General features: G+C 40.4%; 1 protein-coding gene across 1 annotated transcript in view; it reads right to left on the bottom strand.

Moving 5' to 3' along the window:
- LOC124261619 (mucin-19-like) overlaps positions 1–18,385 on the bottom strand; it is a 46,502-nt gene that overhangs the window by 5,029 nt on the left and 23,088 nt on the right. The window contains exons 9-20 of the mRNA XM_046695956.1: positions 17,216–17,374; positions 16,446–16,691; positions 15,172–15,367; positions 14,737–14,882; positions 13,896–14,012; positions 11,986–12,110; positions 11,148–11,357; positions 4,749–4,869; positions 2,958–3,062; positions 1,963–2,114; positions 1,150–1,335; positions 191–320 (exon numbers count right to left, since the gene is read on the bottom strand). Of these exons, the coding sequence (XP_046551912.1) occupies positions 191–320; positions 1,150–1,335; positions 1,963–2,114; positions 2,958–3,062; positions 4,749–4,869; positions 11,148–11,357; positions 11,986–12,110; positions 13,896–14,012; positions 14,737–14,882; positions 15,172–15,367; positions 16,446–16,691; positions 17,216–17,374 (1,893 nt within the window). The remainder of the gene's footprint in view (positions 1–190; positions 321–1,149; positions 1,336–1,962; positions 2,115–2,957; positions 3,063–4,748; positions 4,870–11,147; positions 11,358–11,985; positions 12,111–13,895; positions 14,013–14,736; positions 14,883–15,171; positions 15,368–16,445; positions 16,692–17,215; positions 17,375–18,385) is intronic.

Below are 18,385 nucleotides of genomic sequence, written 5' to 3'. Positions count from 1 at the left end.
CAGAGAAATCTATCGCACGCAACAGGCCCTCGTGTCATTGATGTTGATGTAAAGATGTTTAAAAATATCTGAAAAATGGAGATCTCTCACTTTCTCCCCCACCCCGATTTTGTGTCGCATGCCTATACAAGGAACACTTGATGCTGACTACCACTTGAATCCTGGACCATACGTGATAGGATGGTCATACCTTCTTTCTGGAGCGTGTCAGTATTGCTGATCACCGACGTCTGCTTGGCTACCAACGCTGCTGCAGTGACTGCCGTCACGGTGACGTCTCCGCTTTTATATATCATACATCCCCCTTTGTTCGCGCACACCTGAAAACAAAGGATTGAGAATGTTGAAACTGTCTCATCATTTGGTGTTCGTTCCTCGTGCAAATCGAGTACGGATCAGACAATCTAGTGATGGCATCTAACTATAAAGCCCCACTCCGCAATATTCCCGCTATATGAATAATCGAGTACGGATCAGACAATCTAGTGATGGCATCTAACTATAAAGCCCCACTCCGCAATATTCCCGCTATATGAATAATCGAGTACGGATCAGACATCTAACTATGCAATTGGGATACAATGAAGCTAAGTTGACCACCCTAGCCCTTCTCGGAATGAGCATCTTTGGGTCTAAATGAAAAATAAAACATGCTGGAATTAAATGATAATGGGATTATAATATTTTACTCTAGAAGATGAGTGAGTGAGTGAGTTTAGTTTTACGCCACACTCTGCAATAATGCACCTGTATGGCGGCGGTCTGCAAATAATCATATCTGGACCAGACAATCCAGGGATCCACAGCATGAGCATCGATCTACGCAATTGGCATGTGAACCGATGTTGATCACTGGATTGTCGGGTCCAGACTCGATTACTCACAGACCGTCGCCGTTTAGCTGGAATATTGCTTCGTGTTCTGCCTCATGTCATACCTAATCAAAACCAACTAAAACATAATGGAAATGATTTCATAAAAAATCACTCATCCTATACTGACAGTACAACACTAGTCCTAATTGTAATTGGAAATTTTCTTTGCGTATTTTACCCGGATACGCAGCTTATTTGTGCCTCTGTATTATATATATAATAACCAATCATAAATCACATGTGCAAAAGTACCAGAATATGACAGAATACTTGCCTGAACGGCAAAGACGTTCTTTCCGGACGCGTCGGCCTTGGGGCCAACTGTTACTGTGAACTGCCCACTGTCCTGAGTAGTGGAGAGGGGCACAGAGGTGTCGCTGCCGCCCGACACTTGGTAGAGGGTGTAGGTGAGGGGAATGCCGTCACTGTCGGTGTAGCACTTGCTCACGCTCAGACTCACCTGAACAACGCAATGAAATTCGTTTTGATGAACACGTGGGAACTTAACATAAATATGTCATCGGTGAGCCTATAAGATAGTTGTTAATCTATAAGAGTGGCTTTGTGTTAATTGAAGAATAACTATAACGTGATTCGCAGTGAATTGTTTGTACTATGCTAATCAAAACTTAAAGGACAATCACAGAAGTCCCCCCTCGCCCCGAAAAAAAACCCTGAGGAGCATTTCCCCCATGACCTTTGGACTTCATGATTTATGTGCAAGCCCCCTTCTCCCAAATTCTGGGTCCGCCACTCACCGTTAGGGGCGTAGCTTCCATTATAAAAAAGCCGGGGCTTACACATGATAGTTGCTAAAAAGGTTGGGCAAGCCCTCAATACTGTTTCAATATAAAGCTTTGCAACCTATCGGGCTTACACGAAAAAAGTGGCTTGCTACGCGCCTGACCGTTATCAAGCAAGTGGTGACATGACAGATAAACTCTAGGAATATGAATTACTCTGGTGCTCCTTAACTTCTTTGAGTAGTATAACTACTCTGAACTACTGATATACAGCATGACACGGTGTGCTTCACTTTTGATACCAACGAATAAAGCGGGCTGGAGATAATGCCCTTGCCTCTCACCGAGTCTAGTTGTTGGTAGGACGAGGGGGCGCTGATAGAACAGGAAGTGACGCCATTGTAGACATACACGTCTTCCGTTGCCACGCTGCTCTTCCCGTTTGCATCAGTAACGGTACACTTGAAGCGGTAGTTCGTCCCACGCTGCAGGATGCCTGAAAAAGATGCAGTTACTCAATATAATGTACAAACTCGAAGCAGTAAACAAAATAAAGACCGGTAAATGGCGCTCGAAGCTCCGAATTCCGGAACTAAAAAAAGTAAATTTAAATGAGCATGCTTGAGGAGAACAAGTCCTAAATTTCGCCTTAGTTTAATCTAATTTCGAATATGAAATCCCATCCTTGGACTAACGACAGTCCAAATCAATTACGCTAAAGTTGGGGAAAGTATTGAGGATAATACGACGCAAGATTAGGCATCGCCAAAACGGCTCATGTTCTTGGAGTATGAGACAGTGTTAGGACATATTGAAGGGGAATATTTCTTTACAAGGTTACGACATCAACAACTATTCCTATTCCGTAATTGATATTGTTTTACGCCACTTCGTTGTAACATTCTTGTAATATCATGATGGGAGACATCAGGAATGGTCTTCACAATTAAACTCATAAATGTAATCAAACCCAGGCTGATAAAGCATGTAACATAATCATGACATTAAACTGTGTAATTATTTTGTTTTGTATTTGTGTTTGTTCTTTAACGCCACACGTAGTAATATTCCAGCTATATGGCGGCGGTCTGTAAATAATCGAGTCTAGACCAGGCAATCCAGCGATCAGCATCATAAGCATCGATCTACGCAAATGGGATACGATGACATGTGTCAATCAAGTCAGCAAGCCTGACCTCCCGATCCAGATAATCGCCTCTTACGACAAGCATGGGTTGCTGAAGACAAATTCTAATCCGGAACTTCACGGGTGCTGTGATGGGTGGCTGAAGACCTATTTTAATCCGGAACTTCACGAGTGCTGTGTAAATGTGCCTACCTGCTTTGATTGACAGCACTGTGACAAATGACGTGCTTGTGATAGCTGTTACCGTCGATGGGGTCTGTAGGTTGTTAGCGTTCGTCACGTCCACAAACCCATAACCTGGGGAAAAACATGTACAAGCAAGATTACTTTTAACTGAAAAAGAAACTTTACATCCTTAATATACCACGATCTGGGGGACGGAAAAGAGCATAAGAGTGGGAGGGTTGAGGGATGGTATTATCTTTACAACATCAAGACAAGTCTTGAACAACAAAATGCTTCTGCTTCAGATTGTTAAATACAATACTATTTATCATCCAAAACTGTGTTCCACAGGAGATATCGCTTGTGTGAGATCAAACGATATCTCCTAGGAGATATCGTTTTGACAGTAGATTTTGTACAATGCCCTAACAATGCTATGACGTCATGTACTTGATGACGTCACAATGCTATGACATCGCTGCACTGCAAGTCTAATGGCAGTACCATGTTCAGAGATGTACTTTTTTCATTGAAAATTAATGAAGAGTGATTTTGGATGATAAATAGAATCTCACCCTCGTGTCTTCTGATATCAAATATATCAACACTCGTTGATAAAAGTAAAAATATCCTCGGCAAGCCTCGGATATTTGTAACTTTATCAACTCGTGTTGATATAATTGATATCAGAAGACACTTGGGTGAGATTCTCTATTTCTGCTACAAAATAAGATTGTTCGGAAAAAAATGTTTTGGCGCATAATTTTATTAAACAAAAAGCAAAATTGGTGGTGCAGCTAACAAGTGTATCTCCTCCCTACGTAATACCATCTCACTGAAAATCAATTCCGACCCCTTATGAAAACATAATTTCAATTATACAACATATACTTTATTATAGTAATTCGTTTCTTTTTTTTGGAATTACAATAACCTTATCTGTGACCTATTAGTCACACAAAATGGTTTATCATCCAAAACTGTGTTCCACAGGAGATATCGCTTGTGTGAGATCAAACGATATCTCCTAGGAGATATCGTTTTGACAGTAGATTTTGTACAATGCCCTAACAATGCTATGACGTCATGTACTTGATGACGTCACCATGCTATGACATCGCTGCACTGCAAGTCTAATGGCAGTACCATGTTCAGAGATGTACATTTTTCATTGAAAATTAATGAAGAGTGATTTTGGATGATAAATAGAATCTCACCCTCGTGTCTTCTGATATCAAATATATCAACACTCGTTGATAAAGTAAAAATATCCTCGGCAAGCCTCGGATATTTGTAACTTTATCAACTCGTGTTGATATAATTGATATCAGAAGACACTTGGGTGAGATTCTCTATTTATCATCCAAAACTGTTTTCCACAGGAGATATCGCTTGTGTGAGATTATATGATATCTCCTAGGAGATATCGTTTTGACAGTAGATTTTGTACAATGCCCCAACAATGCTATGACGTCATCAACTTGATGACGTCACAATGCTATGACATCGCTGCACTGCAAATCTAATGGTAGTACAGAGTTGAGAGATGTGCATTTTTCATTGAAAACTAATGAAGAATGATTTTGATGATAAATAGAATCTCACCCTCGTGTCTACTGATATCAATTATATCAACACTCGTTGATAAAGGTAAAAATATCCTCGGCAAGCCTCGGATATTTGTAACTTTATCAACTCGTGTTGATATAATTGATATCAGTAGACACGAGGGTGAGATTCTCTATGTATTATATCGCCAAAAATGAATTTTCCCGTTCGAACAGCCCTGGATGTATTTGAGAACCTCTGTAATCATACCGTCCGTGATCACTGATTCCCAGGAAGCGGTAACTGTCGTCGAAGACTCTATGATGGCTCTGACTGTGAAGACGTTGTTCGCGTTAATTTTGTTGCCTCCGGCCAGGTCTCTGAACAAGACCTACAAATAAACATGACGTGAAAACTGTGAATGGGATCTGCTACAGGCTCGAATATTATCACAGGAAATGTAATAGCCACTTACAGGGAGACGACTGTGTCATCTAATAAACTGACATCAATCAATCACAGGTTAACGACCTATTAACGACCAGTCATTTGTCAGCGTTATAAACACTTATCAGTTGGACATATTGAGCATTTATGACTGCATAAAGGATTAAAACTTGAAAGGTGATAGTATCCGTTAAAAATCCCATGTTCTAAAGTTATATTAATATATTGTTCTCTGTTTTTACACTAAAAACCATCATGTTTGTATTTCTATCTTAACTACCGAGTCACAAGAGGAAGTTTCAGTCACATTTCCCTGCCCATTCTTACGGCAATAACGTATTACTTTTCTTTTCTTATATTACAATGTTTACTTTTATACTACATTATTCTCCTTCTTTTCAATATTACTTGCTTAAATCGATTTTCATCCGTGTTTCAATGTATGCTCTCAATCCCTCCCTTTAGTTCACACCACTAAGTATTTACTGAATGTTGTACCTTAACTGTTGATGCTCTCGTCTACGATTACAGATCACGTGAAAACTGTGAACTGAGATCTGTTACAGGCTCGAATATTATCACAGGAAATGAAATAGACACTTAAAGGGAGACGACTGTGTCATTTGATAAACTGACATCAATCAATCACAGGTGGGATATTGATGACTTTCTGAACACTCAAGACCTCACTAGCATACCTGCCAACTCTCACTCATATTGAACCCGTGAAGATCCGCAAGCAACCCATGCTTGTCGGGATCGGGTGATCAGGCTCGCTGACTAGGTTGACACACTTCATCGTATCCCAATTGCGTAGATCGATGTTCATGCTGTCGATCCCTGGATTGTCTGGTCCAGATATGATTATTTACAGACCGCCGCCATATAGCTGGAATATTGCTGAATGCGGCGTAAAACTAAACTCACTCACTCATTTGGCTTGAGACTCGTGCTTTTATAACTCACGTCACGCTCTCACTACAACACTGATAGATATCTTACCAAACTAGGTTCATATGAAAAATATAAATGAAAACCCGTTAAAAATTACCCAAATAGGCCTGAATATATCGTTCTCAGAGATTTTCTGAGAAAGGAATTTGCAATTATCTTTGGATTCACGAGGGCTACAGGACCCGGCCGGGCCGGTATCTCAAGCATTTCTCTCATGGGGGTTGAAGCTCTACACTTTGTTACTGTGACCTGCGTAGTCTCCATGTTAAACGCTCCTGCATAGTCTCTATGTTAAACGCTCCTATATAGTCTCTATGTTAAACACTCCTACATAGTCTCTATGTTAAACGTTCCTACATTGTCTCTATGTAAAACGGCCCTACATAGTCTCCATGTTAAACGCTCCTACATAGTCTCTATGTTAAACACTCCTACATAGTCTCTATGTTAAACACTCCTACATAGTCTCTATGTTAAACACTCCTACATAGTCTCTTTGATAAACACTCCTACATAGTCTCTATGTTAAACACTCCTACATAGTCTCTATGTTAAACACTCCTGCATAGTCTCTATGTTAAACACTCCTACATAGTCTCTATGTTAAACACTCCTGCATAGTCTCTTTGATAAACACTCCTACATAGTCTCTATGTTAAACACTCCTGCATAGTCTCTATGCTAAACACTCCTACATAGTCTCTATGTTAAACACTCCTACATAGTCTCTATGTTAAACACTCCTACATAGTCTCTATGTTAAAACTCCTACTCCTGCAATAGTCTCTATGTTAAACGGTCCTACATAGTCTCCATGTTAAACGCTCCTACGTAGTCTCTATGTTAAACACTCCTACATAGTCTCTATGTTAAACACTCCTGCAATAGTCTCTATGTTAAACGGTCCTACATAGTCTCCATGTTAAACGCTCCTACATAGTCTCTATGTTAAACACTCCTACATAGTATCTATGTTAAACACTCCTACATAGTCTCTATGTTAAACACTCCTACATAGTCTCTATGTTAAACACTCCTACATAGTCTCTTTGATAAACACTCCTACATAGTCTCTATGTTAAACGTTCCTACATTGTCTCTATGTAAAACGGACCTACATAGTCTCCATGTTAAACGCTCCTACATAGTCTCTATGTTAAACACTCCTACATAGTCTCTATGTTAAACACTCCTACATAGTCTCTATGTTAAACACTCCTACATAGTCTCTTTGATAAACACTCCTACATAGTCTCTATGTTAAACACTCCTACATAGTCTCTATGTTAAACACTCCTGCATAGTCTCTATGTTAAACACTCCTACATAGTCTCTATGTTAAACACTCCTACATAGTCTCTATGTTAAACACTCCTACATAGTCTCTATGTTAAACACTCCTGCAATAGTCTCTATGTTAAACGGTCCTACATAGTCTCCATGTTAAACGCTCCTACGTAGTCTCTATGTTAAACACTCCTACATAGTCTCTATGTTAAACACTCCTACATAGTCTCTATGTTAAACACTCCTACATAGTCTCTATGTTAAACACTCCTGCATAGTCTCTATGTTAAACGTTCCTACATTGTCTCTATGTAAAACGGCCCTACATAGTCTCCATGTTAAACGCTCCTACATAGTCTCTATGTTAAACACTCCTACATAGTCTCTATGTTAAACACTCCTACATAGTCTCTATGTTAAACACTCCTACATAGTCTCTTTGATAAACACTCCTACATAGTCTCTATGTTAAACACTCCTACATAGTCTCTATGTTAAACACTCCTGCATAGTCTCTATGTTAAACACTCCTACATAGTCTCTATGTTAAACACTCCTGCATAGTCTCTTTGATAAACACTCCTACATAGTCTCCATGTTAAACACTCCCGCATAGTCTCTATGCTAAACACTCCTACATAGTCTCTATGTTAAACACTCCTACATAGTCTCTATGTTAAACACTCCTACATAGTCTCTATGTTAAACACTCCTACATAGTCTCTATGTTAAACACTCCTGCAATAGTCTCTATGTTAAACACTCCTACATAGTCTCTATGTTAAACACTCCTGCATAGTCTCTATGTTAAACACTCCTACATAGTCTCTATGTTAAACACTCCTACATAGTCTCTATGTTAAACACTCCTGCAATAGTCTACATGTTAAACGGTCCTACATAGTCTCCATGTTAAACGCTCCTACATAGTCTCTATGTTAAACACTCCTACATAGTATCTATGTTAAACACTCCTACATAGTCTCTATGTTAAACACTCCTACATAGTCTCTATGTTAAACACTCCTACATAGTCTCTTTGATAAACACTCCTACATAGTCTCTATGTTAAACGTTCCTACATTGTCTCTATGTAAAACGGCCCTACATAGTCTCCTTGTTAAACGCTCCTACATAGTCTCTATGTTAAACACTCCTACATAGTCTCTATGTTAAACACTCCTACATAGTCTCTATGTTAAACACTCCTACATAGTCTCTTTGATAAACACTCCTACATAGTCTCTATGTTAAACACTCCTACATAGTCTCTATGTTAAACACTCCTGCATAGTCTCTATGTTAAACACTCCTACATAGTCTCTATGTTAAACACTCCTGCATAGTCTCTTTGATAAACACTCCTACATAGTCTCTATGTTAAACACTCCTGCATAGTCTCTATGCTAAACACTCCTACATAGTCTCTATGTTAAACACTCCTACATAGTCTCTATGTTAAACACTCCTACATAGTCTCTATGTTAAACACTCCTACATAGTCTCTATGTTAAACACTCCTGCAATAGTCTCTATGTTAAACGGTCCTACATAGTCTCCATGTTAAACGCTCCTACATAGTCTCTATGTTAAACACTCCTACATAGTATCTATGTTAAACACTCCTACATAGTCTCTATGTTAAACACTCCTACATAGTCTCTATGTTAAACACTCCTACATAGTCTCTTTGATAAACACTCCTACATAGTCTCAATGTTAAACGTTCCTACATTGTCTCTATGTAAAACGGCCCTACATAGTCTCCATGTTAAACGCTCCTACATAGTCTCTATGTTAAACACTCCTACATAGTCTCTATGTTAAACACTCCTACATAGTCTCTATGTTAAACACTCCTACATAGTCTCTTTGATAAACACTCCTACATAGTCTCTATGTTAAACACTCCTACATAGTCTCTATGTTAAACACTCCTGCATAGTCTCTATGTTAAACACTCCTACATAGTCTCTATGTTAAACACTCCTACATAGTCTCTTTGATAAACACTCCTACATAGTCTCTATGTTAAACACCCCTGCATAGTCTCTATGCTAAACACTCCTACATAGTCTCTATGTTAAACACTCCTACATAGTCTCTATGTTAAACACTCCTACATAGTCTCTATGTTAAACACTCCTAGATAGTCTCTATGTTAAACACTCCTGCAATAGTCTCTATGTTAAACGGTCCTACATAGTCTCCATGTTAAACGCTCCTACGTAGTCTCTATGTTAAACACTCCTACATAGTCTCTATGTTAAACACTCCTGCAATAGTCTCTATGTTAAACGGTCCTACATAGTCTCCATGTTAAACGCTCCTACATAGTCTCTATGTTAAACACTCCTACATAGTATCTATGTTAAACACTCCTACATAGTCTCTATGTTAAACACTCCTACATAGTCTCTATGTTAAACACTCCTACATAGTCTCTTTGATAAACACTCCTACATAGTCTCTATGTTAAACGTTCCTACATTGTCTCTATGTAAAACGGACCTACATAGTCTCCATGTTAAACGCTCCTACATAGTCTCTATGTTAAACACTCCTACATAGTCTCTATGTTAAACACTCCTACATAGTCTCTATGTTAAACACTCCTACATAGTCTCTTTGATAAACACTCCTACATAGTCTCTATGTTAAACACTCCTACATAGTCTCTATGTTAAACACTCCTGCATAGTCTCTATGTTAAACACTCCTACATAGTCTCTATGTTAAACACTCCTGCATAGTCTCTTTGATAAACACTCCTACATAGTCTCTATGTTAAACACTCCTGCATAGTCTCTATGCTAAACACTCCTACATAGTCTCTATGTTAAACACTCCTACATAGTCTCTATGTTAAACACTCCTACATAGTCTCTATGTTAAACACTCCTACATAGTCTCTATGTTAAACACTCCTGCAATAGTCTCTATGTTAAACGGTCCTACATAGTCTCCATGTTAAACGCTCCTACGTAGTCTCTATGTTAAACACTCCTACATAGTCTCTATGTTAAACACTCCTGCAATAGTCTCTATGTTAAACGGTCCTACATAGTCTCCATGTTAAACGCTCCTACATAGTCTCTATGTTAAACACTCCTACATAGTATCTATGTTAAACACTCCTACATAGTCTCTATGTTAAACACTCCTACATAGTCTCTATGTTAAACACTCCTACATAGTCTCTTTGATAAACACTCCTACATAGTCTCTATGTTAAACACTCCTACATAGTCTCTATGTGAAACACTCCTGCATAGTCTCCATGTTAAACACTCCTACATAGTCTCTATGTTAAACACTCCTACATAGTCTCCATGTTAAACACTCCTACATAGTCTCTATGTTAAACGCTCCTACATAGTCTCCATGTTAAACACTCCTACATAGTCTCTATGTTAAACACTCCTGCATAGCCCCCATGTTAAACACTCCTACATAGTCTCTATGTTAAACACTCCTACATAGTCTCTATGTTAAACACTCCTGCAATAGTCTCCATGTTAAACACTCCTACATAGTCTCTATGTTAAACACTCCTACATAGTCTCTATGTTAAACACTCCTACATAGTCTCTATGTTAAACACTCCTGCAATAGTCTCTAACCCAGCAGGTAAACCTTACCACGTTTAGTCAATGTATATAGATCAGAGGCGATTTGGTAGCCTTGTGGTTAAAGTGTTCGCTTGTTAAGCCTAACACCAATGTTCGATTCCCCACATAAGAACAATGTGAAAAGCCTATTTTTCTGAAGGATATTCCAGTGATACTGCTGGAATACTTCTAAAGGCGACATAAAACCATACTCACTCACATTTTCAGGAGAAAGGAATTTAGGATCAGTACCCGACTTTCATAAAGGATTCAAAGTGGGATGGGTAAGGTTGGTTGTTCGCGCTATTGTACGACAGGATGATGTTTAAATCGGGGTCACACTCAACTCACTCATAGTTGTGTAGCTCACCTTTGGTGGAGTGCCCTCGATGGTGACCACTGTGACGGAAGCGGAGTTTGACCTCGTGCTGCCCCCGCTAGACTTGCTGACTGTCAGTGTGAAGACGTAGGTTTTTCCTCCCGATAACCGGGACGTCGCCATCGTCAGTGTTGCTGTAGTACGCTCAGACGATGTCGGGAAGGTAGCTCCGGTAGGGTCTAGGCATGTCGCTGTTGTTGACTAAAAAATAAATATAGATGTGAAAATGGGATTTGTATTTGTATCAAATTGACTTACAGTGAGTGGAAATAATGTATGTGGATATTTGCGTTTAAATACTCTCCTAAGAAATGCATTGATGGTAACAAAATCGTATATTTGTGATTGGAAAGTATACCATTTGGTTACTTCATGAAAATAAAATTTAAATGTTATCTTGTGTTTAAAATTGTTCGTAACTGATTCATTGTCTTTGATAAGTAATATCGATTACCCTGAGTCATGGAATGTGTCATGTGTTTTAGTGTGCAGGTTAATGATATAGGGAACGTTCTGCATACCGTTAAGTCGACAGATTCTTTGGAGGAAGTGTCACATAAATATATGATATATGCACCATGACACTACCTCCAACGAATCTCTCGACTGTTTGTACCAAACAGCGGTTATAACGGAACATTATGTCGATACGTCCTCCATGTACGTTACACTGTTCGTTCAGTCGTTCGGATCCGCCCACTTCTTCTTTGAAGAAATAGAAGGGATTTGTCACTCAGCCATACATACATTTACACGTTTGTTATGTACATGGTGCTGGAATACCGTTGACTGCGGCGTAAAACAATACAGACATGAGCACACATCTTACCGATAACTGCTCGACGCATGACCACTCGTACTTAAGGCTACCAGAAGCGCCATCTGGGTCTAGGGAACCACTTCCGTCCAGTGAAAGCTGACCTGTCTGCGTTCCTATGGTAACTGTGTCCGACCCTGGAACCAACAATCCCAGTATGTTATTTTTATCATACAAACAGGTGGCCCCCGGCTTGCAGTGGCAAAATATGCAATACATTCTTGTCATGGTCCATGCTAATCAGATCTCGTACTCGATGGAAATCTTCAATTCTAAATCTCCCAGCCTACACAAAACCTTCAACATATGTTATATTTGGGAGCCAAACTCGCTGTGGCTGAGCGGGTTAGGCGGCTGACTTTCTGTGCTGGCGATTTGGTGCCTGACTCTGAGGGTGTGGGTTCGAATCCCGGATGGGACGGAAACACCAAAAAGTACTAGTATTTGTACTTTCCTAAGAAAGTGTAATCCCAAATATAACATATGTTGCATTTGATAACTTTCTAAATGGCATTGTGTAATCACTAAACAAAACCTGGAATTAATTTAGATCAAAACACAGTCATTATCAATACAGAAATCACCGACAACAAAACAAACTCAAAAGAATCAAAACGGGAAACTTTCACTGAAAACCACGTATTCTTGGAAATTTGGGAATTTTAAAGTTTATTACCGTTCATTCTATGTTTTCTCCAACATGAAAAAAAAGTATTTCTCAGTTTTACGGTAACCATTGGCTGTCAGTGTAATCATGACTTGCCATATGTATTAACCTACACACGTGATCCAAGAATAACCCTGAGACATATTTTTTGAAAACAGTTCATTCTAGGATTCCGACTACATTAAAAGCATGTGTTTCTCTCTTCAAACTGTTAATGACACCGGGTGTTCCAGCTCCTAGATGTCGTGTGGGTATACCATAAGCTGACGCCGTGAACCAAAACCTTAGCATGTACATTAAAGTTTTTAAAGTTGCCCGTTTAATTATATGTTTTCATACCCGTGAAGATCCGGGTTAGAATTTATCTTCAGTAACCCATGCTCGTCGTAAGAGACGACTAACGATCGGGTGGTCAGGCTCGCTGACTTGGTTGACACATGTCAATTGCGTAGATCGATGCGCATGCTGTTAATCACTGGATTGTGTGACCGTAGCCATACGATTGGAATATTGTGGCGTAAAACTAAACTCATTCAATACATGTTTTGAGAAAAGGTAAGTACACTTCAAGTGTGCTGTGGTGATTCTTAAGAGGATAGACATTTATGAGACGCTTCTTTCACTTTCGAATGCCAGCGTGTCCACTAAATAGCGATCAGCGCCACTTTTGCACAAGATTTCTAACCTTATGTACACATTCTCAGTTTCGATTTTAGAAATATATATTAAATACAGATCTTGTAAAAATATTGGGGTTTCTCTTGTTTGCATATCTTAACGAATTTGAATTTGTCCTGAACGTCTAAATTACAGATCGATGACATCATCTAATCGAGGTAATGGGTAGAATGCAGGGAAATATGTTTGTCCACGTGGCATTTCAGATCTTTTTACCTCCAGTTGACAATGGCATATATAGATATATAGAAATGACCATCATGACAAGTATTCGCGATCGTGAACGAGTGATGCGAAGTCCCGCTAAATAATCCAAAAACTTTTCACAGACAAAAGCCGTTCTCTTGGTAACGCAATGCTGTTCATCGCGACAGAATTTTGTCACAGTTCTTTATAGGTAACGCGCCTATGTAACTCTAGCTGTTATTGTTCGTAACGATTTAGTACTAAATTCCGAAACGACAAGGTTGCACTTTGCAGGAAACCTTGTGTTTCCAATACCTTTAGATGTGAGTCGGTGCTCTCTACACCTTTTCATCCCCACTCATTCGACTCTCGCAAAACATGGATGTTTTACCTTTGATGGAAGCGACTAGAGCCGTTGACTTGGTAACGAGTGAGATGGAAGCTGCAACTGTCCTGGTGGTGTCGCTGGCCAGTGATACCGTCACTGTCGCCGTCACTGTAACGTCACCTGGAACCAAAACACACACTATGATGCTAATTATCAAGGTGAGTAGAAATAACTAAAGATATAATAGCAGCGAAATAATCATCTCCATAAATATTATAATTGTTTTGTAAAAACTGCCCATTGTACGATTCCGGCTGTCGTGAACATGTGTTGTTGAAAGAAAATAACTTTCCACGAAAAAAAGATCATTTCCTGGACAAACAGATATCAACGTCATTAAACAACTTGTGACAATGTCATTAACTATTTTCAAACAATGGCCATAACGAAGACATATATCACGTTCCAAATTGAAGTAATATCATTAAAACAATTCATTACATATTATTGTTTTAAAACAAATTTAAACAACGTGATTAAATTATGTGAAACGTAGTTACTCTTCAGCTGGAAACAATGTCAAGAAAGAACCAGCGTTAGTTCGTTATTGGCCAAATGGTGATTATTGATCAAGGTCGTTGTAAGCTAGGGTTTAGGTCCTAAAGTTAGTTGCGTCCCTTGGGCCTGACTGAAACCTATGATCTTATTTCTTAGTAGTTCCCGATTCCACCTGATCATGTTTCTATTTTGCATAATATTATTAAATATTCATAAGTATTTGCAATATTTGATTTCCGGTCCTAGGTATAATGAAATAAAGGTCATGTCATATTTCTAAGGTGGATTCATTAACAGGTCGTGCGGATTGACGAGGTTACTTTGTACCCAGTTCCTGCCACCTCACCTGGAAGGTCTCCGGTACGGACGTTGTACACCCTGCGTGTCTGGTCGACGGTGTTGATGTTGACGCGGGAGTCACTGAAGGTCCACGAGAACAAGAGCGTGTCGTCCACACAGCTCGTCAGCTTAGCATTCGCTGTCAGTTCAAAACTGAAAAAACACACAAATAATGATGGCTTTGTTGAGACACGACTATGCGGTGGAGTGTGTTGGGTTTTTGCGGGGAGATTCGACATTTTAGTTACAACGACAAACAAGATAAAACGATGAGCGTAAATACTCTTTCAAAGAAAAATCACAGCAACAATAGTATTACATCTTTAGGCATCATTTTTATAGATGGTCGGGAAGTCCTAGCCTCTCCAGAATTTCACATGCTCGGTGCTTTAGAGATAATTCAAAATGTGAAATTGGAATAAAACAACAGCACTGCACTGACCCCTCGGACACCAGAACGTTGGAGGTATCAACACCAGCCGTAACGTAGACGTCGGGAATGGCCGTCGTAAGCTTCTGCACGGTCAAGGTCGGGGTAGTGTCGCACTCGTTCATGAAGTTACACACAGTCACGGTGACAGTGTACGTCGATCCGCTCATTGTGCCGGTGACGGAGAGACTAGCTGTGCTTTGCCCGGCTACAACACGAAGACAGCGTCAAGGAACCAGTATATCAAGGTCTTAAACACTCAGAAACAAAGAGGGGCGCAGGGGTAGCCTAGTGGTTAAAGCGTTCGCTCGTCATGACGAAGACCCGGGTTCGATTCCCCACATGGGTACAATGTGTGAAGCCCATTTCTGGTGTTCCCTGTCGTGATATTGCTGAAATATTGCTAAACGCGGGGTAAAACTAAACTCACTCACTCACTCAGAAACAAAGATCATTATCAGGGCGATTGTAGCATTCACATCCCCTTCTATCAGGAAACGTGGTAATGTTTTCTAAACTGTTTTGTTTCACACACAGATCGTGTTACTCTAACCTCCAACATTCACACACAGTTCGTGTTACTCTCATCTTCAACATTCACACACAGCTCGTGTTTAGTCCCACCTCCAACATTCAAACACAGTTCGTGTTACTCTCACCTCCAACATTCACACAAAGATCGTGTTACTCTCACCTCCAACATTCACCCACAGTTCGTGTTACTCTCAACTCCAACATTCACACAAAGATCGTGTTACTCTCACCTCCAACATTCACAAAGATCGTGTTACTCTCACCTCCAACATTCACACACAGTTCGTGTTACTCTCACCTCCAACATTCACACAAAGATCGTGTTACTCTCACCTCCAACATTCACACACAGTTCGTGTTACTCTCAACTCCAACATTCACACAAAGATCGTGTTACTCTCACCTCCAACATTCACACAAAGATCGTGTTACTCTCACCTCCAACATTCACACACAGTTCGTGTTACTCTCACCTCCAACATTCACACAAAGATCGTGTTACTCTCACCTCCAACATTCACACAAAGATCGTGTTACTCTCACCTCCAACATTCACACAAAGATCGTGTTACTCTCACCTCCAACATTCACACAAAGATCGTGTTACTCTCACCTCCAACATTCACACACAGTTCGTGTTACTCTCAACTCCAACATTTACACACAGTTCGTGTTACTCTCACCTCCAAAATTTACACACAGTTTGTGTTACTCCAGTGTGACATCAGTGGTCAGTGTGTGTTACTACTTACTGAGAGTGAGTCCGGTTGATGGGGACACTGCCCAGGTGTAGGTCAGCGCCCGACCCCCACCACCAAAGCTTCCGAGGGCATCCACGGACAGGTCACTGCAAGTGCCGAGTTGGCTTGGTCCCCGGATCATACCGGTAGGTTTGAGAGGGTTACTCCCCTTGGCTAGTGTGATCGTTCCACTGGCAGCAATGGCATACGTTTCCCCAAAGGCTTTGACGGCTCCAGTCTTTAGAGTCAAGCTGCTGTCTGATAATCAAGAAATAAAGATTATTACACGAGCAAGTGTGTCATACACAATTTTGGACAAGTTTCGTATAAGTCTTGTGGCACACTTGCGAGTGTAATGCTTTCTTTATTATCCATTTTATTCATGTACATTTGTGCAGTAAAACATGGTAAACAAGTGTGACTGCCTTGTTCATTGACGTCACGTTCAATTGTTTAATGATCTAAAATGTATACTCTTCCGCCATTTCCACAAGCACTGAATAATATTCGGCCGGAATAACAGCGGTGTAAAACAATACATACTCACTCTAACACTCTCTTATCGGGTTGGTTCCATAGACAATCTGTGTTAACTACATCAATAAAAATGTCTTTTTAAAATCTTTCAAATTCTAAGCAAGCGTCACGCCGAAGACCGGGTTCGATTCCCCACATGGGTATAGCGTCATGCCAATTTCTGGTGTCCCCCTCCGTGATATGCTGGAATATTGCTACAAGCGGCGTAAAAGTAAATTCACTCCCTACTGGCATCATAGTCTTACCTATAGCCGCTGTCGTACTTTCAATCAGCATGATGGTCCGAGATTGGAAGGAACATGTCGCAGAGGATCCGAGTGACGACACATCCTGGAACACCGCTGCACAGGAAGTGAGACTGGCTGTGGCCACAGGCGCACTAAATGTCACAACCACCTTTTCACCTGCAAGAAACAATAGCCTGTTGCAGTATTTATGTGACACGGTTAGCTAATACCCGTCTTACAATGAGGTACCGATGCGATTAGTGTGAGGCAAGGGCGGCCCATCCTCGTATCAATAATACATACTGCCTTTGCTGTCACGTTAACTTCATACCGAAGGTCAGCAGGATACAGAATCATTTATAACGGAACAGTTATACATAGTTCATTTAGTGTAGGCGCGATAGGGTAGCCTAGTGGTTAAAGCGTTCGCTCGTCATGCCGAACACCCGGGTTCGATTCCCCACATGGGTACAATGTATGAAGCCTATTTCTGGTATCCCCCGCCGTGATACTGCTGGAATATTGCTCAAGGCGGCGTAAAACTAAACTCAGTCACTCACTTATTAGTGAGTGAGGTAAAATATCAAGTCCCTTTGGCAATATTTCAGCCATATCGTGACTCACTGAGTGTAGGGGACGGGTGACTCTGCCATCCTTGACGACAAAGTGCAATGTACAGTGTCACGTTCTTTAGTGTCACGTTCACGGATCCGTTAATTGGGAATTCGAATCCCTGGGTCCCCCTCCACAAAGCGTTCGTAGCGCTACGACATTCGTAATTCTATGATAAAGTATAGAGTTACGACATGTCGTAACGTTATGAGCGTTTTGTGGATCGGGACCCAGATATATTTCTTACTTTGTCAGGAGATTATCAGGATTGTACCTGAAGTGACCTGCTGTCTGTGTCACGTGACGTTCCTTGCATGGTATGCTGTCACACCGTGACTGAAATACCACTGCAAGCGACGTTACATGCCACTCACTCACTCATGCAGTGTGAACTACATTGCGGTGATCATGGCTGTGTTTAACAAACAGGTGCATTTCTCTGAACACCTGGTGTCATCACATATTTTCAGTGATTCATTCATGTAACATCTTGCATTGTACGCATAACAGAATCAGATTCGGTATATTCGGTACCCAAATGGACAACAATTCTCTGTCATTTTTCTACCCCGGAGC

This window comes from Haliotis rubra, unplaced genomic scaffold, assembly GCF_003918875.1.
Source record: "Haliotis rubra isolate DU_JTF1 unplaced genomic scaffold, ASM391887v1 Scf800, whole genome shotgun sequence".
NCBI classification, from domain to species: domain Eukaryota; kingdom Metazoa; phylum Mollusca; class Gastropoda; order Lepetellida; family Haliotidae; genus Haliotis; species Haliotis rubra.
This window is presented reverse-complemented; position numbering and strand designations above follow the sequence as displayed.